The sequence below is a fragment of the Mirounga angustirostris genome, unplaced genomic scaffold (genome assembly GCF_029215605.1).
Source record: "Mirounga angustirostris isolate CCGP_5_RB_7025 unplaced genomic scaffold, mMirAng1.0.hap1 SCAF_9, whole genome shotgun sequence".
In the NCBI taxonomy this organism is placed as follows: domain Eukaryota; kingdom Metazoa; phylum Chordata; class Mammalia; order Carnivora; family Phocidae; genus Mirounga; species Mirounga angustirostris.
In genome coordinates this window covers 48,696,356-48,720,139 of record NW_026991717.1, presented here as the reverse complement: position 1 = coordinate 48,720,139, position 23,784 = coordinate 48,696,356, and the positions used below count along the sequence as shown (strand labels likewise).

Below are 23,784 nucleotides of genomic sequence, written 5' to 3'. Positions count from 1 at the left end.
ACTATTCTTTGCAGTTAGCATAATGGTTCCACATTCATTTGTTAGTGTACTTTTTGTCTGTTTACTCCACTGGTCTGTAAATTCTTTAAAGTCAGAGGCCAAGTCTTTTGTCATTGCATATATCCTTACAAAATTATATTTTAACAACTCATTTTCTTTATAATTTACCTAATTTAAAATAAAATTTGGGAAACATAGCACTGATTCAAATTGTTAAACATAGAGTTACCATATGGCCTGTACTTAAAATTAAAGCATATTTATTTATTTTTATTTTCTGACTAGTTTATTCTTTTTTTAATTCAGGTTAGTTAACATATAGTGTAGTATTGCTTTCAGAAATAGAATTTAGTGATTCATCACTTACATACAACACACAGTGCTCATCCCAACAAGTGCCCTCCTTAATGCCCATCCCCCACCTAGCCGGTCCCCTCCAGCAAACCTGGTTGTTCTCTATATTTAAGAGTCTCATATGGTTTGCCTCCCCCTCTGTTTTTATCTTATTTTATAAAATTAAAGCATATTTAAAGTTAAAATGGAACTGTACTATCTTTTGATGAACTAGGCACTTGTTAATTTGCCATAGCATGTAGGAAGGTAATCATTCTCCTCTATTTAATGAAATGGGTCTATTAATCCAGTTCAAGAGTGTACTTCAGCAACTGATCGCTTGTCCTTGCACAGGTCTGAATTAGCTGTGCTCAACCCCAAATGGTTATTTTCATTACCATATACCAGATATCACCAAATACCTGCATTGGTTAGGTTAATTCATTGACTTAAGGGTATATTTTGCACCTGGCTCTGGTATGTTGTTACGGCCCTGCTTAAAATCTTCTTAAAGACATCTACAGGAGCTATTCTATTTCAGCAGAAATCATTTTGTGATAAAGATGGCCAGTTGTTACTTGTTCTGCTATCTTTACTCCAGTGTGCAAATCTAGGCATATATGAACAGAGTAGCTCCCAGGCTCAGCCTGAAGTTGTAGATTACTTCTGTGCCATGCAGAAGAGTAAAATGTCTGGCCGTTCTTGTAGGCAAGAATATGAGTTAATAACAGAGTATTATGCCACATGTTCTTGGTATTAGTCATATATGGAATGTCTTCAATCAGCAGAACACAGCACTTCCTGGGGATCCCAATCCACAATCTTCTATAATCAGCTCCTGTCGAATATTTGGAGGAAATAATCACTATCTGAGAGGACAGACTACAGAATATGCTAATGGCCCAAGTCTGTAGGTTTTCCACGTTTCATGCCTATGTTATAAAACCAGAAAGCTAAAAAATAAGATTATGTGACCTCTGTTTTAATGGTCTTGATAGCTGGTAGGGCAAGCCCCACCCCTCCCCACACCCCATGCCCATAAATGCCAATTACATTGGATTTATAGATTAATTTGCAGAGCACTGACATCTTTATGCTGTTGAATCTTTCCTTTCATGAATATGATACATTTCCACTTACACAGGGGTGGGTGGTTTTTTTTTGGTGTCCTTTAGTATTTTATATTACTACATTAAGCTATCATGTATATAATCTGTTTCAAGGTGTCTTGTAGTTTTTGTGGCTGTAATGAATGGCTTTTTTTTTTTTCTTAAATAGGCTCCATGCCCAGCGTGGAGCCCATGCAGGGCTTAAACTCACACCCTGAGATCAAGACTTGAGCTGAGATCAAGAGTCAAACACTCAACCAGCTGAGCCACCCAGGTGCCCCAAGAATTGCATGCTCCACTGACTGAGCCAGCCAGGCGCCCCACCTTGCATTTTTTATAATGACAGTTACATCATATGCAAATTATGACAGTGTTGTCTCTTCACAGTTTCTCATGCATCTTTTTTTTTCTCAATTTAGTTAGGACCTCCATTGCAGTGTGGAATAGAAAAAGTGATGGTGTGCATCCTTATCTTGGTTATGATTTTAAGGAGCCCACTTAATTTATCACTGTATTTGAAGTTTGATGTAGAGTTTTGCTAGATTCTTTTATCAGGTTTAAGGACATTGTTTCCTTTAATTCCTATTTTGAATGAATGTTAAATCTTATCAAAACTTTTTTTTTTTTTCTTTTTTTTTTTTTTATTCTTATGTTAATCCCCATACATTACAACATTAGTTTTAAATGAAGTGTTCCATGATTCATTGTTTGTGCATAACACCCAGTGCTCCATGCAGAACGTGCCCTCCTCAATACCCACCACCAGGCTAACCCGTCCTCCCACCCCCCTCCCCTCTAGAACCCTGCCTGCCCTTCAGAGTCCATCATCTCTCATGGTTCGTCTACCCCTCCGATTTCCCCTGCTTCATTCTTCCCCTCCCGCTACCTTCTTCTTCTTCTTCTTTTTTTTTTTCTTAACATATATTGCATTATTTGTTTCAGAGGTACAGATCTGAGATTCAACAGTCTTGCACAATTCACAGCGCTTATCAGAGCACATACCCTCCCCAGTGTCTATCGCCCAGTCCCCCCATCCCTCCACCCCACCCCCCACTCCAACAACACTCAGTTTGTTTCCTGCGATTAAGAATTCCTCATATCAGTGAGATCATATGATACATGTCCTTCTCTTTTTGACTTATTTCACTCAACATAATACCCTCCAGTTCCATCCACGTCGTTGCAAATGGCAAGATCTCATTCCTTTTGATGGCTGCATAATATTCCATTGTATATATATACCACATCTTCTTTATCCATTCATCTGTTGATGGACATCTTGGCTCTTTCCACAGTTTGGCTATTGTGGACATTGCTGCTATAAACATCGGGGTGCACGTACCCCTTCGGATCCCTACTTTTGTATCTTTGGGGTAAATACCCAGTAGTGCAATTGCTGGATCATAGGGTAGCTCTATTTTCAACTTTTTGAGGAACCTCCATACAGTTTTCCAGAGTGGCTGCACCACTTTGCATTCCCACCAACAGTGTAGGAGGGTTCCCCTTTCTCCGCATCCCCGCCAACATCTGTCATTTCCTGTCTTGTTAATTTTAGCCATTCTGACTGGTGTGAGGTGGTATCTCATTGAGGTTTTGATTTGGATTTCCCTGATGCCGAGCGATATTGAGCACTTTTTCATGCGTCTGTTGGCCATTTGGATGTCTTCTTTGGAAAAATGTCTGTTCATGTCTTCTGCCCATTTCTTGATTGGATTCTTTGTTCTTTGGGTGTTGAGTTTGATGAGTTCTTTATAGATTTTGGATACTAGCCCTTTATCTGATATGTCATTTGCAAATATCTTCTCCCATTCTGTCGGTTGTCTTTTGGTTTTGTTAACTGTTTCCTTTGCTTTGCAAAAGCTTTTTATCTTGATGAAGTCCCAATAGTTCATTTTTGCCCTTGCTTCCCTTGCCTTTGGCGATGTTTCTAGGAAGAACTTGCTTCGGCTGAGGTCAAAGAGGTTGCTGCCTGTGTTCTCCTTTAGGATTTTGATGGACTCCTGTCTCACATTGAGGTCTTTCAACCATTTGGAGTCTATTTTTGTGTGTGGTGTAAGGAAATGGTCCAGTTTCATTCTTCTGCATGTGGCTATCCAATTTTCCCAACACCATTTGTTGAAGAGACTGTCTTTGTTCCATTGGACATTCTTTCCTGCTTTGTCGAAGATGAGTTGATCATAGAGTTGAGGGTCCATTTCTGGGCTCTCTATTCTGTTCCATTGATCTATGTGTCTATTTTTGTGCCAGTACCATGCTGTCTTAATGATGACAGCTTTGTAATAGAGCTTGAAGTCCGGAATTGTGATGCCACCGGCTTTGCTTTTCTTTTTCAATATTCCTCTGGCTATGCGGGGTCTTTTCTGGTTCCATACAAATTTTAGGATGATTTGTTCCATTTCTTTGAAAAAAGTGGATGGTATTTTGATGGGGATTGCATTGAATGTGTAGATTGCTCTAGGTAGCATTGACATCTTCACAATATTTGTTCTTCCAATCCATGAGCATGGAACGTTTTTCCATTTCTTTGTGTCTTCCTCAATTTCTTTCATGAGTATAGTTTTCTGAGTACAGATCCTTTGTCTCTTTGGTTAGATTTATTCCTAGGTATCTTATGGTTTTGGGTGCAATTGTAAATGGGATCGACTCCTTAATTTCTCTTTCTTCTGTCTTGTTGTTGGTGTATAGGAATGCCACTGACTTCTGTGCATTGATTTTATATCCTGCCACTTTACTGAATTCCTGTATGAGTTCTAGCATTTTTGGGGTGGAGTCTTTTGGGTTTTCCACATAAAGTATCATATCATCTGCAAAGAGTGAGAGTTTGACTTCTTCTTTGCCAATTTGGATGCCTTTGATTTCTTTTTGTTGTCTGATTGCTGTGGCTAGGACTTCCAATACTATGTTGAATAGCAGTGGTGATAGTGGACATCCCTGCCGCGTTCCTGACCTTAGGGGGAAAGCTCTCAGTTTTTCCCCATTGAGAATAATATTTGCTGTAGGTTTTTCATAGATGGCTTTTATGATATTGAGGTATGTACCCTCTATCCCTATGCTCTGAAGAGTTTTGATCAAGAAAGGATGCTGTACTTTGTCAAAAGCTTTTTCTGCATCTATTGAGAGGATCATATGATTCTTGTTCTTTCTTTTGTTAATGTACTGTATCACATTGATTGATTTGCGGATGTTGAACCAACCTTGCAGCCCAGGGATAAATCCCACTTGGTCAGGGTGAATAATCCTTTTAATGTACTGTTGGATCCTATTGGCTAGGATTTTGGTGAGAATTTTTGCATCCATGTTCATCAAGGATATTGGTCTGTAATTCTCCTTTTTGATGGGGTCTTTGTCTGGTTTTGGGATCAAGGTAATGCTGGCCTCATAAAATGAGTTTGGAAGTTTTCCTTCTGTTTCTATTTTTTGGAACAGTTTCAGAAGAATAGGTATTAATTCTTCTTGAAATGTTTGGTAGAATTCTCCTGGGAAGCCATCTGGCCCTGGGCTTTTGTTTTTTGGGAGATTTTTGATGACTGCTTCAATTTCCTTAGTGGTTATAGGTCTGTTCAGGTTTTCTATTTCATCCTGGTTCAGTTTTGGTAGTTGATACATCTCTAGGAATGCATCCATCTCTTCCAGGTTATCTAATTTGCTGGCATAGAGTTGCTCATAATATGTTCTTATAATTGTTTGTATTTCTTTGGTGTTGGTTGTGATCTCTCCTCTTTCATTCATGATTTTGTTGATTTGGGTCATTTCTCTTCTCTTTTTGATAAGTCTGGCCAGGGGTTTATCAATCTTGTTAATTCTTTCAAAGAACCAGCTCCTAGTTTCGTTGATCTGTTCTACTGTTCTTTTAGTTTCTATTTCATTGATTTCTGCTCTGATCTTTATGATTTCTCTTCTCCTGCTGGGTTTAGGCTTTACTTGCTGTTCTTTCTCCAACTCCTTTAGGTGTAGGGTTAGGTTGTGTACTTGAGACCTTTCTTGTTTCTTGAGAAAGGCTTGTATTGCTATATACTTTCCTCTTAGGACTGCCTTTGCTGCATCCCAAAGATTTTGAACAGTTGTGTTTTCATTTTCATTGGTTTCCATGTATTTTTTTAATTCTTCTTTAATTTCCTGGTTGACCCATTCATTCTTCAGTAGGATGCTCTTTAGCCTCCATGTATTTGAGTTCTTTCCAACTTTCCTCTTGTGATTGAGTTCTAGTTTCAAAGCATTGTGGTCTGAAAATAGGCAGGGAATGATCCCAATCTTTTGGTACCGGTTGAGACCTGATTTATGACCTAGGATGTGATCTATTCTGGAGAATGTTCCATGGGCACTAGAGAAGAATGTGTATTCCGTTGCTTTGGGGTGGAATGTTCTGAATATGTCTGTGAAGTCCATTTGGTCCAGTGTGTCATTTAAAGTCTTTATTTCCTTGTTGATCTTTTGCTTAGACGATCTGTCCATTTCAGTGAGGGGGATGTTAAAGTCCCCCACTATTATTGTATTGTTGTCAATGTGTTTCTTTGCTTTTGTTATTAATTGCCTTATATAATTGGCTGCTCCCATGTTAGGGGCATAGATATTTACAATTGTTAGATCTTCTTGTTGGATAGATCCTTTAAGTACGATATAGTGTCCTTCCTCATCTCTTATTACAGTCTTTGGCTTAAAATCTAATTTGTCTGATATAAGGATTGCCACCCCAGCTTTCTTTTGGTGTCCATTAGCATGGTAAATGGTTTTCCACCCCCTCACTTTCAACCTGGGGGTGTCTTTGGGTCTAAAATGAGTCTCTTGCAGACAGCATATCGATGGGTCTTGTTTTTTAATCCAGTCTGTTAGCCTGTGTCTTTTGATTGGGGCATTTAGCCCATTTACATTCAAGGTAACTATTGAAAGATAGGAATTTAGTGCCATTGTATTGCCTGTAAGGTGACTGTTACCATATATTGTCTGTGTTCCTTTCTGGTCTATGTTGCTTTTAGGGTCTCTCTTTGCTTAGAGGACCCCTTTCAAGATTTCCTGTAGGGCTGGTTTTGTGTTTGCAAATTCCTTTAGTTTTTGTTTGTCCTGGAAGCTTTTTATCTCTCCTTCAATTTTCAATGACAGCCTAGCTGGATAGAGTATTCTTGGCTGCATATTTTTCTCATTTAGTGCTCTGAATATATCCTGCCAGTCCTTTCTGGCCTGCCAGGTCTCTGTGGATAGGTCTGTTGCCAATCTAATGTTTCTACCATTGTAGGTTACATATCTCTTCTCCCGAGCTGCTTTCAGGATTTTCTCTTTGTCTCTGAGACTCGTAAGTTTTACTATTAGATGTCGGGGTGTTGACCTGTTTTTATTGATTTTGAGAGGGGTTCTCTGTGCTTCCTGGATTTTCATGCCTGTTTCTTTCCCCAAATTAGCGAAGTTCTCTGCTATAATTTGCTCCATTATACCTTCTGGCCCTCTCTCTCTTTCTTCTTCTTCTGGGATCCCAATTATTCTAATGTTGTTTCGTCTTATGGTATCGCTTATCTCTCGAATTCTGCCCTCATGATCCAGTAGTTGTTTATCTCTCTTTTTCTCAGCTTCTTTATTTTCCATCATTTCATCTTCTATATTACTGATTCTCTCTTCTGCCTCATTTATTCTAGCAGTTAGCGCCCCCATTTTTGATTGCACCTCATTAATAGCCTTTTTGATTTCTACTTGGTTGGATTTTAGCTCTTTTACTTCTCCAGAAAGAGTTTCTCTAATAACTTCCATATTTTTTTCAAGCCCAGCTAGTATCTTTAAAGTGATGATTCTGAACTCTAGATCTGACATCGTACTAATGTCCGTATTCAGTAGGTCCCTGGCAGTCGGTACTACCTCTTGTTCTTTTTGTTGAGGTGATTTTTTCCGTCTTGTCATCTTGTGCAGAGGAGAATAGATTAATGAGAGAACAAAATGCTAGCAGAGTAACCACGTCCCCAGAAAATATACTCTAAACAAATCAGAAAAGACCTGAAGCAGTGGGATAAGAAGGGGAAAGAGAGAAAAAAGAAAAAGAAAAAAAAACGAAAAAGATAAAGATAAAAACAAAAACAAACAAAACAAAACAACAACAACAAAAGAAAAATCAGAATGTGATCAAATATGATCTATATGGTATATAGATCAGTGCCACACACTAGATTTGGGGTGTATTTTGGTCTTTTAGAAGAAAGTGTCTCCCAAAATTTTAAAGAAAGAAAAACTTATATATGTACAAAAATAAGGGTTGATATGATGAAGGGATGGAAAATGACTGTAAAAATGGAAATTATAAAAAATTTTATAAAAGGAATTGATAAGAAGTTGTTTGAAAAAAGAAAGAAGAGGATTTAAAAAAAAAAGAAAAAGAAAAAAAAAAGGGAGAGGATGTGATCAGGCAGGGGAATAGAAAACACCATATACTAGAGATTTAGGGTATATTTTAATCTGTTAGAAGAAACTATCTCAAAATTTTAAAGAGAGAACAACTTATATATATATGCCAAAAATAGGGGTAACTACTATGAAAGGATAGAATATGACTCTAAAAATGAAAAATAAAAATGTTTTTTTTTAAAAAGGGATTGATAAGATGTTGGTTGAAAAAGGGAAAAAGAAAAATTCAAAAAAAACAAAAGGAAAAAAGACAGTTAAAAAAAATTAACTTTGAAAGACTAAAGAATCATGGTAAAAAAGCCATGAATTCTATGTGCAGTAGTCCCCTGGCGCTGGAGTTCTGCCGTTCTCATTGATCGGTAAACTTGGTCTTGGCTGGCTGTTCTCGCTGATCTTCTGGGGAGGGGCCTGTTGCCGTGGTTTCCAAATGTCTCTGCCGGAGGCGGAATTGCCCCGCCCTTGCCCCCTCCCGGCTAAGTAATCTGCTCGGGTTTGCTCTCCGGGGCTTTTGTTCCCTGCGAGCTTTCCGTACAGCTTTGGAGGCGGAGAGTGAAAATGGCGGCCTCCCAATCTCCGCCCGAGGAGCTGAGAACTCGGGGCCCCGCTCCTCAGTGAGCCCCCAGAGAAAAGCCGTCAGTCCCTCCCGTCTCCCCGGTCTCCGGCCGCACTCCGTGCTCACCCGGCCTGTGACCGCGCGTTTCTATCTCTGGCCCCCGACCCCGGGCGGAGTCTCCAAACCCAGCAGATCCCTGCGGTGCACTCCCGCGCGGCTCCTCCCGGGGGAGGAAGGGGAGTCTCCCCGGATCTGCCGCTTGTTGTGTCCCTGCTGGAGGAGCAGGGGCCCGACTGTGCCGCGGATCACGGTTTATGGCCACCCCGAGCTGAGAGCCCGCGCCTGGGCTCCGCCTCTGCAGCCGGCTTCCCTGCTCTATTTCCTGGGAGCTCGGCCACACTCAGGCACCCCCGGTCTTTCTGTGACCCCGAGGGTCCTGAGACCACACTGTCCCGGAGGGATCCACCCCCCGCTTAGCCACCAGAGTGACGTCCCTCAGTGGAGCAGACTTTTAAAAATTCCGATTTTGTGCTCCGCGGCTCTATCACTTGCCAGAAGCGGCCCACAGAGGCCCCTCCCCCGCCGTCTATCCTCCCGAATATCGCCTGGATTCACTTCTCCGCACCTCCTACCTTCCAGAAAGTGGTCGCTTTTCTGATGAGAGAGTTGTTGCTCTTCTTTTCTTCGATCTCCTGTTGAGTTTGTAGATGTTCAGAATGGTTTGATCCCTATCCAGCTGAATTCCTGAGAGGAGACGAAATCCAGGTCTCCTACTCCTCCGCCATCTTGCTCCGCCCCAAAACTTTTTTTCCCAAATTAATTTAGGTGATTAAATGCCCTCTCCCTCACACACACACACACACACACACACACACACACACACACACGCACATTTAATGTTAACATATTGAACTACCAAGCAGATTTTTTATTTTCCTTTAAAGACTGTTGAACTTGATTGCTATAGGTTTATGTAGGTTTTTTGCGTCTTTGAACAAAAGTGAGATTGGCCTTATACTTCTTTCTAGTTCTTTTCCTTCTGATTTTGATATCAGTATTAGCCACATGAAATAATTGAATAGTTTTCCTTTTTATTTTTTTCTGTTCTTGGAAGCTTTTTGTAATCAGGGATCTTCTACCCTTTGGTTAAAATTGTGAAATTGAGTGTGATGTATTTTTTTATGGAATTTTTTTGCCTATCAATTCAGTTTCGTTAATGATTATTCATTTATTTAGATGTACTAGTGCTTCCAGAATAAATTTTGATTATTTGATAGTTTTCTAGAAAAGTGTCCACTTCATGTATGTTTTAAAAGTTGATAGCATTGGGGCGCCTGGGTGGCTCAGTCAGTTAAGCCGCTGCCTTCGGCCTAGATCATGATCCCAGGACCCTGGGATCAAGCCCCGCATCGGGCTCCCTGCTCAGCGGGAAGCCTGCTTCTCCTTCTCCTCCCCACTCGTGCTCTCTCTCGCTATCTCTGACTCTCTCTCTCTCTCAAATAAATAAATAAAATCTAAAAAAAAAAAGGTAATAGCATAAATATGCTCTAATATGCTTATTTTTGTATTTTAATAATAGTTAATTTAATAAAATACCAGTATAGTTAGCATACAGTGTTAAATTTGTTTCAGGTATACAATATAGTGATTCAGCAATTCCATACATCACCTGGTGCTCATCACAACAATTGCACTCTTTTCATCGCCATCACCTGTTTCACCCAACTCCCACCCCCTCCCCAGTTTGTTCTCTACACACACATTTTAAGTCTTGTCTGTAACCTTATACATCTTTTCGAAGATTTCCACTATTATTTTGTCTTTTTATCAATCTTTCTGGGAGGTTTATCTATTTTATTGGTCTGTTCAGAGAACTAGATTTTGATTTTGTTGCTAATCTGTGTAGTTTTTTAAAATTTCATTGGTCTTTATTCTAGCTCTTCTAATTGTGGTGGATTTTTTTTTTACTTTTTAGTTCTAATTTAATTTATATTTAGTTTACTTTTTGTTTATTTTAATTTTGTTTTTCAGGTTTTTCTTTTTTTTCTTTTTTTTGTTTTAAAGATTTTATTTATTTATTTGATAGGGAGAGACAGCGAGAGCAGGAATATAAGCAGGGGGAGCGGGAGAGGGAGAAGCAGGTCTCCCACTGAGCAGGGAGCCCGATGTGGGACTCGATCCCAGGACCCTGGGATCATGACCTGAGCCGAAGGCAGACGCTTAACGACTGAGCCACCCAGGCGCCCGATTTTTCTTATTTTTTAATAAATACATTTAATTTCTGTAAATTTCTCTCCAACTACAGCTTATTTGTATTTCAGGAACTGTTTTGATACGTATTTCTTTTGTGGTTAGTTTTAAATATTTTATGATTTTCATAGTGGTTATTTAGGAGTTTTTTAGTTCCCAAGCATATAGGGTATTTGCTTATTTTATTTTTGTTATTTTAAATTTATTTTTAATTGCACTATGGTCAGAGAATTATGTACTACTGATTTTTAAAAATGTATTGAAACTTGTGAGCAGGACATATTCAATTTTTGTAAATGTTCACGTTCTTGATAGGAAGGATATTTACTATTTGTTGATGAATCTCTTAGCTCAAACTAATTAATTTGGCTGTCCATAACATGAGTATCCTCACCATTTTTTTCCCCTGCTAGCTCTGTTGATTTCTGTTAGAGGTATATTAAATAAACTGTAACTATAGTTTAAAAAATTCTCCTTATAATTGTGTCCATTTTTGCTTGGATGCTATATTGTTTGATTTACTTAAATCTTCTAGATGAATTCTCCTTTCATTATTATTCAGTGCCATTTTTTATTCCTTTATTTCCAAGCTTTTTATGTCATTTAGCTTTAACAGTATTCTTTTTATGTCCTGTGTAATCATTTCTGCCTTCTGATAAGTGAATTTATTTATATTATTGGGTTATTAACTTAAAGTTGTATGAACCATCTTATTTTTTGTATTTTCTTTTTTTTTTTTTACTATCCCTTTTCTTTGTTGTTTTCTGTCTTCTGTTGGATTGAAGGAATTTTTGTTGTCTTTATTTTTCTTTTTCTGGTTTGGAAAGACCTTAAAATGCTTTAACTTGGTTTTCCTGTCTGTTAAGTTAGATAATACTTTACTTCCTCTTTGTTTTGAATCCTCCTACTCTCTAGGTTATCATTAATGTTATTTTTATATTCTGTACTAAGTTAGATTTATCATCATATTTTCTAATTTTTTTCCTCATCATGATTTTTTTCTAGGTTCAGGTTCCTCCTTCCTGAAGTGTAGACCCTTCATTACTTCTGAGTCTCATCTTTTCTGAAAATTTTATTACATGACATTTATTCTTCAATGACAGTTTAGCTGCACATGGAATTCTAAATGGTCTGTTTTCTTCCTCCTCAGTCCATTAAAGATAACACTTCATTGTCCATTGGAATCTAGAGATGTTGAAAAGCCATTTTAGCTTTTTTAGAACATAATGCTGGTAGACTATTTTTCTTGGTTCTTTTAAAATAATTGCTTTGGTAACTTAAAGATCATTTTTGTCTTTGAAGTTCTGCAATTTCACTATAATGTATACAGTGTGGGCTTGTTTTCTTTCTTTCTCTCTTTTTTTTTTAAGATTTAATTTTTAAGTAATCTCTACACCCAGTGTGGGGTTTCAAACCCACAACCCCGAGATCAAGAGTCACATGCTCTACCAACTGAGCCAGCCAGGTGCCCCTGTTTTCTTAATTCTACTTGAGATTCATGTCTTTCCTCAATTTAAGAAAATTCTCAGTATTCAAATATTGACATTCCCTCCTCCTCTGGAATTTCCTTCTGCAACTTCTATTAGGTAACTACACATCTGTCTTTGTCCTATAGTCTCTCTTCAATGCATGTTAACCTCTCTTTTGTATTTTTATCTTTTTGTTTCTCTATCTCCTTTTAGGTGAATTTTCTCAAATCTGTCTTCTCATTCGTTTCCTTTTCAGTTCATAGTATTGTTCAGTGTAGCCACTGAGTGAGTTTTTAAATGCAATGACTGTTTTTCATTTATGTAATTTCTATTTGGTTCTTTTCTAAATTCAGTGTTCTTTTGTAATAAATACTTGTTCTTGCCTAATGGTTTCTATTCCTGCTTTTGGGGGAGTGGGCAAATGAAAAATGCTGGTTTAAAAATCTCTTAAAAATAGATTTTAGTTTTAGATAATCCTGTTCTTATGGTATAAATTTTGTTGTGTCTACTGATTCTCTTTCTTGGCAACTCCTTTCTTTATGCAATTTGTTACCTTTGTGAAGTCATTTTTAGTAGGGTTTGCTTTCTGAGAGAGTTCCGTATATTCTAGATAAGTAAATATCCTTGTAGGTTGATTGCACATTTACTTTTCCTAGCTTATCAGAGTTTTCACTGGTTTTGGCATAGGGTCCCTCTACCATTTGGGTTAGATGAATTTGCTGTGTTTACTCACAAGAGAATCTTTTCCGCCCATGGCTCAGTTTCATTTCCGTTCACCTACGGTTAGGGGTAGTGTTTTTGTAGTCTGTGTTTCACAGGTGTAGCCCTTCGTGACTCCCACACATGCATCAGTTTTTAGCTGTTAGACTGTTTTGGCTTCTGTTCCTGTTTACTGCTCTCACTTTGAGTTGCTGCTTTATTTTTAGTGCCAGGGTATTTCCCTTGCCTGAGCTGGAGCTTAGCAATATTTCCTTCATTACATTTTATCCAACACGTCCATCAGTTTGGAGCAGAATAGTGTTCTGAGTCATCTCAGAATACTGTATTGACCAGAAGCTTCTATTTAAGTTCTCATGATTCTTGTTAAGGAAATATGAAAAATCAAGTAATGGCATCTTAACTGCAACTTCTCATCTTTATTAGATATTTTTCTTTTGATTAATTCATCCTAAGATATACAGATATTTCTTAAAACACTAGACTGTTTTAAGAAGAGATATAATACTACCTTTTTTTTCTGGGAGTGGGGATTGTCAGTGATTTTTGTTACTTCTGAATCACATATCTAACTGAAACAACAAGATATTTTAAAAATTGCTCAACATATTCCCTTCATATAATTTCAAAAGAGCCTAGATAGTCTAGAAATGTGAGCTATGAATAAAATTTAAAAATTTTATGCTTTTGAAGATGTTTATTATAGTGTTAACCTTTAAAAGTGAAAAAAGGACTTTAACAGTAGGAACAGTTCAGTACATTATGTTAAGTGCAACTCATTACAATATTGTGTAGCCATTTAAGGCATGAATTATAAAAATTATGTAGAGCTAAACATATTCTATATTTTTATGGGAAAACATAGTATGAAATTGTGAATATAGGTGAAAATTGGAAGGAAATATGAAAAATAGAAACAGTTGGATGATGGTAGGATTATGAGCAATTTTATCTTTAAAAACAGTTTCCTTCAGTGATATTGCCATTCTTCCATTCTAAATTGGGCCAAATAGTACTCCTATTCTTTGCCAGATTCCAAATTGACTGGGGGAAAAAAAGGAGTGGCAGGTAGATGTCAAAACAAGCACCTTTGTTTCTGAAGCTGATATTGAAGTGTGTAACTGAGATATGAGCCACATTAGGCCTGCTCACTAAGCTCCAGATTTACCTCCCCAGTTGCAGCAATACCCCCAGACCAAAGCAGGCTTCTCCCTCATCCTGTCCCACTCCTGCCCCCATTTGGAGTTGATCCCAAGAAGATGAATAGTGGAACTGAATTGAACCCACCCAATTTATTCTACCCAAATAAGTCATTACACCTGAATGAGGGCCAGAGAGAGGCCAAGAGTTACTGTTTGAATTTCTACCACAAAAGATGAGGAATCATGAAGATTTGGAGGTAAGTGTTCTAATAGTAATGGTAATTTTAGAGTAAAAATGTTATGTGTATGTTTTGGTATTCTTGATGAGCTAAAGTGTAGTTATTGAAACTTAATTACTTTTATTTTTGTTAGAATCTTCAGTATATCCCAAATAATGAAATTATTTTTTGCTTTTAGGCGTTTGAATGCAGAATTAGAGGCAAAAACAGCTGATCTGGTTCGTCAAGCTGAGGAAGTAATAGTAAGTGAATGTGCAATTATTATTTCATGTGAGTGCTAGTTTTTTAACTTTCTAAAGTGCCCAAAGCATAAATTTTTAGGTCAATGAATTATCACAGATTGAATATGAATATATGAATAGATGTATATATATATGCACGAATGTTTTTGATATGCACACATTTTCTAAAAGCCACTGAAAAAGCCTTTTCTATTTAGATGTTCCAACCATCTAATTAGTAAGAACACTGATATTTAATAATCTTTCCCACTACTTTAAAATTAATGTTTGAGAGTAAATGTATAGAATTAATGCTGGTAATTCAGTAAGGATAGAAATAAAATGGGCTCAGGACAAAAGTTGAATAAAGGATAGCAATCATCACTAATAGTCAGATGATAATTTGTTTCTTAAATTCTCCAGTTGGTTGTAATTCAGATTCTTAGGGCTAGTCTAGTCAGATTTATAGTTAGAAAAAAATGTAGTGGTTATATCACTAGACAAAGTAAGCATATTTTGCTCCATTCTGGCTACCAAATTGGTTATTCCTACTTTAAGCAGCAACTTAAGCATTAGCATTCCCATTATTTATTGATAGGATATTAGGATATAGTAGTATTCCTTAGACGAATAAAGTAGCTGCTTTCAAACTTTTTTCAGTTTTTACTCTATACTTTTTTCTTTTAAATTCTCCACCCATCCTCCTTGGGGGTGGTAGTGAAAAATAGGCAATAATTTGTTTTAATGCCTTATACAGATCCATCATTATTTGTTACTTTTGGAATAAGAAACATATATATATATATAATATTTCAGGTAATATATTTAGATAATGGTTACAGATTTGCTAGTTTCATTTATAATTAAATATTTTACTAAAAATAAATTTTTATTATATCTTCTAGTTTTTGCCAGTGTCTAAAGTAGGAAAATAATTAACAAACCCAGTGTTCGAGAAGAATGAAGGATTCATTCATTATACATTCTGCTCCAAGAATCCTCTAATAAGGATGATTCCCTGCCCCCCCTCCCCCCAAAACAGTAGAGTAGAAGCCTGGGAAGGACTGGGAAAGGGGAGAGGACATTCCTGCGCCACGGGAGCTAATGGATATAACTTTTACTGCGTTGAATTTTTGTTCACTCATTTTCACTTCTTGATATATCATTGCCAAAAGCTTTTACTCTTAGTGCTTTAGTGCTTCATGGTCTTCACATTGAAGCTCTGGGGCATGGGTGGCTCAGTCGGTTAGGCATCTGATTCTTGATTTCTACTCAGGTCATGATCTCAGGGTTGTGAGTTCGAGCCCCACGTTGGGCTCTGCACTGGGCATGGAGCGTGCTTAAGATTCTTTCTCTCCCTCTGCCCCTCCTCCTCCACCACCCCCCATGCACTCTCTCTCTCAAAAAAAAAAAAAAATTGAAGCTTTGCCTGATTTGAGACAAGTTTTTCTACCCATTAAACGAATTTATGCTTTAATTTCCTGTGAGCCTAATTTCCTTTGCATGTTACACAAGTTGGAAGCCTAATGTAGTGGGGAAGCAGGAGGTAGATAAAATCAGATAAAGGCATTGATACATTTTTCCCTTAGAATTGACTTTCTTAATCCAGAATGAATGAAAGGTGGAACTACATTGTTATAGACCTTATATTCATACCATAGCATTTGAGTTCTATGCCTTGATTTCATGGAAACTGTGGACAACTCTGAAATGATTAATGATCAGAAAGGTACTTGACTATATCCTGGTTTTGTGGTTTTTCTCTGTGACTTATCTTTATTCATTTAACTAGAGAGATCAGCGAGAAGTACAATCAAGGCCGGTCTCAACACAAATTAAATCATATGAAAAGGAAGAGGATTGCAGTTTAAGGTAAGTAACTTAAATTCCCAAACACCATTTTTTTGATGATGTATGTAGATCTTTTGTTACGTAAAATCTTTTTTGCATGTAAGTATTAAAAATCTATAATTTGAAAAATAATGTAATATATAATATACTAATAAAGGGGCGCCTGGGTGGCTCAGTTGTTAAGCGGCTGCCTTCAGCTCAGGTCATGATCCCAGGGTCCTGGGATGGAGCCCCGCATCGGGCTCCCTGCTCAGTGGGAAGCCTGCTTCTCCCTCTCCCACTCTCCCTGCTTGTGTTCTCTCTCACTGTGTCTCTCTCTGTCAAATAAAAAAATAAAATCTTAAAAAATATATATATATACTAATAAAATGGAGGCTTATATGAACCAGACATGATGTAAACCCTTTACCTACTTTATGTCATTTAGTCCTTAAAGTATTATTTTGAAATAAATATTATTGTCCTCATTATAAAAATGAGGAAATAGGAGCTTAGCAAAATTCTGTAGCTTGCCCAAGGATATATAGATAATATGTGATTTCACTGAGATGCAAACCACAGTTGGTAAGATTTCTGAACCTTTTCTTACATAGTATACTATCTTTCTTTTTTTTAAATTCCATATGAAAATTAGATAAAAATAAGTTCGTAAAAATAAAATAGATCTGTTTTTCCTTGAATTTCACGTGAACTTCAGGTATGTCAAAAAAATAGAGAATCGGGACGCTTGGGTGGCTCAGTCAGTTAAGTGTCTGCCTTCAGCTCAGGTCATAATCCCAGAGTCCTGGGATCGAGTCCCACATCAGGCTCCTTGCTCGATGGGGAGCCTGGTTCTCCCTCTGTGTGCTTCTCCCTCTGCCTGCCACTCCCCACCTGCTTGTGCTCTCTCTCTCTCTGACAAGTAAATAAAATCTTTAAAAAAAAAATAGGGAATGGAGATGTATTTAGGAATAAACTTAACAGGAAACAAAGGATCTGTGTGAATAAAAGTATAAAATGGTATAGCAGAGGCAATGGTGTTCACCCAACATTCCTAGCTGCTATGAGCAGAAGTCAGATTATTCTCTTCCAAGCCAACTGATAGGAGTTGTATTTTGAACCTCCAGCTGACTCTTTCTCTGCCATGATCAGTGAAAATCCAGTTAATGAAACCTCCCAGCCTAGTCTCTGGGTGACCATGTGGAACTTATGGGAAAAAAGGGCCCTCTATCCCTCTCTACTGCTACTTTGTGTTAAGCCGCTGAAATTTTGGGGTCGATCTCCTAGCTTATCCTAACGAATACAGCAATTGGTATTGAGAATTAGGTGCCATATGACAAAAACTAGGAAAGTGTGTCTTTAGCTTCGTAGTTAGGTGGTAGCCAGCAAGGAAACTGATCCTGGAGGCTGGAAAGGTAGAGAGGTACTATTAATATAGTGGCAATGGATTTAGTAAAGCTGCCACCTTTGGTAAATTGGAAGGCAGAACAGGTGTCAAATGAACTTGTGCTCTTGGGGGGGGGAGGGGAGAGGTTGGAAAACAACATTAGTAGTATGTGCTGTTACTATTAGTTGTATTCTTTCCACACTGAATTGTCTTGGCAGTCTTGTCAAAAATCAGCTGACTGGAGGCACATGGTTTCATTTGTGGACTCTCAATTCTATTCCATTGATCTATATATCTGTTCTTATGCCAGTACCACACTGTCTTGATTACCCTTGCTTTGTAGGGTTAGCTGCTTTTATTTTTTTATTTTTTAAGATTTTATTTATTCATTTGAGATACAGAGAGAGAGAGAGAAAGAGAGAGCACGAGCAGCGGGAGAGGCAGGCAGAGAGAGGGAGAAGCAGGCTCCTTGCACAGCAGGGAGCCCGATGTGGGGCTCCATCCCAGGACCCTGGGATCATGACCTGAGCCAAAGGCAGACGCTTAACCGACTGAGCCACCCAGGCGCCAATTGAGGAAGTCTTTGAGGAACAAAGCCTATTAAAGCTCAGCTTTGAAGCAAAGATCAGACTAAAGATGTGGTCTTCATGCTATTGATAAGACTTTATAATGGATTAAGGTTCTTCAGGGCAAGGATCATTTTGAATGGCACCTAGTGAAACTTCCAATTAGATAAAATGGCTCCAGGCAAAGCTCTAACTAAAGGTATAGTCTCCCTATAGAAGCCTGACAACCTCAAAGTAAGCCATTATTAAAGTGGGGGGGTGGGGAAGAGGGTGAGGTGTTCAGTGTAAAGAAATATAGTCTTGGAAAGAACAGTGGATGTGGTAATGGCACATGGAACTGACTGGAATCAAACAGATATGAAATCCACTAGTTTTGGGAGGGAGTTGTACCAGCTAAGAAACTTTGAATGATAGACTAAAACTGTGACTGTTTAAATCTCAAAACAGCTGTAGGTCCTCCCAGTCTTCTAAGATGAAGAAGCAGGCTGTGAGAGCAGCATGGCCCTAACAGGGTAGAATGTTTAAACACCTTAGAGGACTTACAAACAAAAAGAAATGCCCATCCCCCATCTAGTCTCTCTCCCTGCCTACTTCCTCTCCAGTAACCATCAGTTTGTTCTCTAGAGTTAGGAGTCTGTTTTCTGGTTGGTTTCCCTGTCTTTTCTCCCCCCCCCCCCCCCATATTCCATTTATTTGACGTTCTGAAAAAGGTAAAACTATAGCCACAGAATCTGATTAGTGTTTGTGTGTTATGGAGGGGAGGGAATTAACTACAAAGAGTCACAATGGAAATTTTGGTGATGATGGAAATTGTCTCTATCTTAGTTGTTGTGGTGGCTACATGACCATAAAATTTGTTAAAATTTATAGAACTGTTTGGGACTCAGTCAGTTAAGCCTCTGCCTTCAGCTCAGGTCATGATCCCATGGGTCCTGGGATCGAGTCCCGTATTGGGCTCCTTGCTCAACAGGGAGCCTGCTTCTCCCTCTGCCTGCCGCTCCCCCTGCTTGTGCTCTCTTTCTCTCTGACAAATAAATAAAATCTAAAAAAAAAAAAAATTTATAGAACTGTAGAGGTGCCTGGGTGGTTCAGTCGGTTGGATGTCTGACTCTGACATGATCTCATGGCTTGTGGGATTGAGCCCCACATTGGACTTCTTGCTCAGTGGGGAGTCTGCTTGAAAGATTCTATCTTTCTGCCCCTCCCCCTACTTAAGTGCTCTCTCCCTCCCTAAAAATGAATAAAACTTTAAAAAAATTTATAGAACTGTAAATCTAAAAAGTGTATTTTAAATTTTTTTATATCATTTGATATACACACATGAAACTACATATCCTTATATGTAATGCTTTCTGATATTTTATGGGAAATGATGTTTAGCAGTTATCAAAATTCCAAAATTTGTATTACAAAGATTAGGCACAGCTTTTATTAAGTAAACTAAAAGACTGAAATGATGGTAACAACAGCTAATCCTTAGATTCTGTTGAAGCAAGTGAGAGACTGATTTCACAAGCATAAAAATAAATCTGTCGGTTTCCTTTCACTAAATTTTCCTTAAGTGCAAAGTGGTGATGACACCTCTGTTTACCTTGATCAGGTGGCTTTTTAAAAAAAATGCTACTGTTTGAACAGATGGCTTTTACCATGTGAAACATGCCCCTTGACTATTATTTGGAAATTGCTGAAGATGGGAGGTAATTCTGTAAAGAGACAGTCCATTTTGGCTTGGAACAATCATTCATGTAAATGATGGTGGTCAGGCAGTATATATTATAATAGATCTTCAACATCCAAGGTTACTCTGCCAAACAATATGGTCAGGAAACCAGAATTTAGTTTCCTAATAGTATAGCATACATATCCTTCATTCTGCTGGAAGCAAGATTTACCACACAAATCATTTCAGTTATGTTACACACAAACCTTTCATGGAGAAGTGTAACAAAAATAGTTAGAGTACTGTGTTTTAGTTCATTTTTCATGGAAATACACTAGCAAAATAATGTCACTCTGCTAAACCTGAGGGAGACCAATAACCCTTAAATGTCTTTTGGCTGATACATATGTGTATCAGGGGAGCGGAGATGGAAGATGTAGAAAATGTAAGGAAATGGCAAATATTAATTTGATATGAAGGCCATTAAAGAGGACGCTTAAGATTTGAATAAAACTTGGTAACAGTTTAATGTCGTATGTGAGAATGATTCTTTAGTCTCTATAATTTTAAGGTATTTTGAAAGCCACCTTTTTTCTTCCCAGAGCTATTTCTAGTTCTTTAAAAGGTTGTATATAATATTATCTAAGTATATTTTTGTGTTTAATATTGAAATAACTTAGTTGAGTAGGTGGCATATGACAGAAAGTAATTTTGTTTTTGTGTTCTTATGGTTATGAATTCTCAAGGGATATGATGGAGGGGTTTTTTTTGGTTTTTTGGTTTTTAATAGTAACAGTAGTAACATGGTAGATTTTCAGAAATATTAATACATGTAATGGGGATGATCTAGACAATTGATCGGGGTAGGCAAACTCATCCAATAAAATTTACAAAATTTTTGTATTTGTGGGCTTTACAGTCTTTGTCATAACTTCTCAACTTTGCTGTTGTAGTGAGAAAACAGCCATAGATAATGTGAAATGAATGGATGTGGGTGGATTCAGCCCATGGGCCATAAAGTGCAGACCCCATAAACACTCTTTGTTTTAAATAAAAACATATTTTGAAAACTGTGCATAGAAATGAGTTGTATTTTAGAGGTCAAACTTCCAGTAATAAAATGAGTTAGTTGTGGCAATGTAATTACAGCACACGGAATATAGTCAATAATATTATAACAACTTTGTATGGTAACAGATGGTAACTAGACCTGTTGTGGGGGCCATTTTGTAATATATAAAGATATTGAATCACTGTGATGTACACCTGAAACTAATAGGCTATTGTATGTCAATTACACTTCAATAAAAAAAAGAATGTGAAGTTAAAATGTTAAAAAAAAATGAGTTGTATTTTAGATGTATTTATTCATGCATTTAACAAATACTTATTCAGTGACAGTTTAAGAGCTCATATGCTAGGTACTATGCCATGTACTAGGCATAGAGCAGTGAACAAGGCAGACATGATTCCTACCCTCATGGAGTTCACAGTGTAATGGGGAAAACAGACACTGACCAAGTATTTAAATGCATTTACAAAGGATAACACTGGATGGGCTCACACTAAAAAGCCTTGTGGTGAATCATTTTGTAAAATTGATAATCCCTGTGTATTACCAATAATCACTCCTTATGATTTTCATTTGTTAAAATTTGTGCTATATTTCACTACAAAAATATTGGTATTATAGTATATCTTCTCAAAGGTGAATTATTTAACCAAAGAACTTTTGTTGTTTTTGATACTTATCAAAATAAATTAACAGGTGCATGACTAGAATCATAGCAAAGTCTACTTGATAGTTGTCTATTTTCCCTTTCAGATATAATTACTGTTCAATTTTATTGTGTCTCACTTTAGTATCATCTATTGTTAACGTGTAATGTTTATTTTTGGTCTGTAGAGGTCTGTTGTCTGAAGGGATAGTTCATCTACATTCAGAAACTAAGGTATGAAATCAAACTTTTGGGGTGCCTGGGAGGCTCAGTTGGTTAAGAGGCTGCCTTCGGCTCAGGTCATGATCCCGGGATCCTGGGATCGAGTCCCGCATCGGGCTCCCTGCTCAGCGGGGAGCCTGCTTCTCCCTCTCCCTCTGCCTGCTCTCCCCCTGCTTGTGTGCTCTCAAATAAATAAATAAAATGTTTAAAAAAAAATAAAACTTTCTATAAATATAATTACATTCTGTAGAATTTAGGTTATTTTTTAGAATTTTCTTAGAATAAAACAGAGTATGACTATAGAAATAGAATATAAGCCTTGATACTTAGAAGAAATGCCTTCATGAAATGTTGCTCATAAAATAAATTGAATCCTTTTTTGTTTCATAATTTCACTGAATAATCTGGATATATATTGGAAAAAATTCTAAGTAAAATGAATCTGTAACCTAAGCATTTTTAGTTTCCTCTCTGAAGCCCAGATTTACTAGATATACCACCCAAAAAAGAAAAGTATTTATATACAAAGGAGGTAATTTGAGAGGTTTATTCATTCATTTAAATATTTACAGTGTGTAGATCACTATTGCAGGTGCTGGGTGAATTGGGATCTACACGTTCCCCACCTACTAGGATCTAGGCCAAGGGAACGGTGTATGTGAAGGTCTGTCTGGGGAATAATCAGTGAGGAGAACTAATTTCTGTGAGCCAGAACATCCAGTTTAATGTTCCACTAGGTAGCTGATTATCCTTGAATTTTGGAGGCTCATTTTCCTTATCTTTGAATCTATTGGTGCCAGTGATATCTAGGTCTTTTCCTAGATATATACAATTCTGGGATTCTTTAAAATACAATTTGATTAATTCCATGAAAATAGCAATTCTTGTGTGTCGTAAACTAGCAATTCTGTGTATTACAAAATTGCTTTCCATGACAAATGATTAGAATCTAATTAATCAATAATTTAAATTCTTTTGATGTAGCCAAAGACCGAAAATGTTGATGCAGTAAACAAGGTTCAAAATAAACTGCGCTCTGCGAATAAAGGAAGGAAAACAAATTCAAGGTATAGAACAGTTTTAAAAGTATTACTTTCCTTTTTTAGTTTTATGATTCACAGTACCATCATTTTAATTATTAAGCTCTTTTTCTTTTTCCAGATCTTTTTATATCTTACATTGTCTATATCTTACCTACATTCAATAACTTAAAACATGTTCTACTCAGAAATGTCTTGCAGCAGTTACTAAACATTTTATGTTCTCTCAACAAAATCGCCACATTTCAAATTTTTAAGTGTTAATGAGATATTTTCTGGGAGCTAAGACTAGAACGTAGGTGTCTTTCTCTGCCTAGTTCTCTCAAACTAGTCTACTTTTTTGAGCATTTAATAGAACACTATACATTATTGTGTATCTTGACATACAGAATGATTTGGTGTGCTCAAAGTAAGACTGTAGTATCATTGTAATTGACATTCTTGTTTTTGGTGGGAAAGAATTCAAGACTGTCTTAGTGTTTTAAGCTTGACAAGGGGACCAAGAGGCTCTCTGGGATAGGAGACCTAGAAAAGGAAGGTCACACCTGCAGTGGATTGTACCAGCCAGCTTCTTTTTATTAAATGTGTGTTACTTACCCAAAATGATAATTGCATTGTAATCCTAGAAAAATCTTTTTTAATGTTTGTGTCTTTTAATTGGCTAAATAACTTTTTTGCTTTTTGAATAAAAGACAGAAAAAATAGAATGAAGGGATAACAAAGAGAAAATCTAAAAAAGAAGAAAAGAGAACATATCTGCATACATAACGTAACTGGTTATCTTATTTTCAGACTTCAAAATTACTTTTTAAAGAAAAGGTTGTTTTTCTAAGTAGAATTCTGAAGGCTTTGCTTATGTGGTAAAAGGTAAGTTAGGCTTTAAGTAAAAAGTTAAAAATAAGGCTTTTAGAACCACAAACAGTGGGTTGGGGCTGGCCCATCCTTAA

At 37.2% G+C, this 23,784-nt stretch overlaps 1 protein-coding gene across 9 annotated transcripts in view; it reads left to right on the top strand.

Moving 5' to 3' along the window:
* TEX9 (testis expressed 9) overlaps nt 1-23,784 on the top strand; it is a 228,930-nt gene that overhangs the window by 139,252 nt on the left and 65,894 nt on the right. For 8 of the 9 annotated variants that reach the window (XM_064570434.1, XM_045900017.3, XM_064570437.1 and 5 more), the window contains 4 exons: nt 14,372-14,435; nt 16,207-16,286; nt 21,764-21,809; nt 22,782-22,864. In XM_064570434.1, the coding sequence (XP_064426504.1) occupies nt 14,372-14,435; nt 16,207-16,286; nt 21,764-21,809; nt 22,782-22,864 (273 nt within the window). Of the gene's footprint in view, nt 1-14,006; nt 14,212-14,371; nt 14,436-16,206; nt 16,287-21,763; nt 21,810-22,781; nt 22,865-23,784 lie in introns of those variants that run through there. The other variant, XM_045900020.3, reaches the window with a different exon arrangement.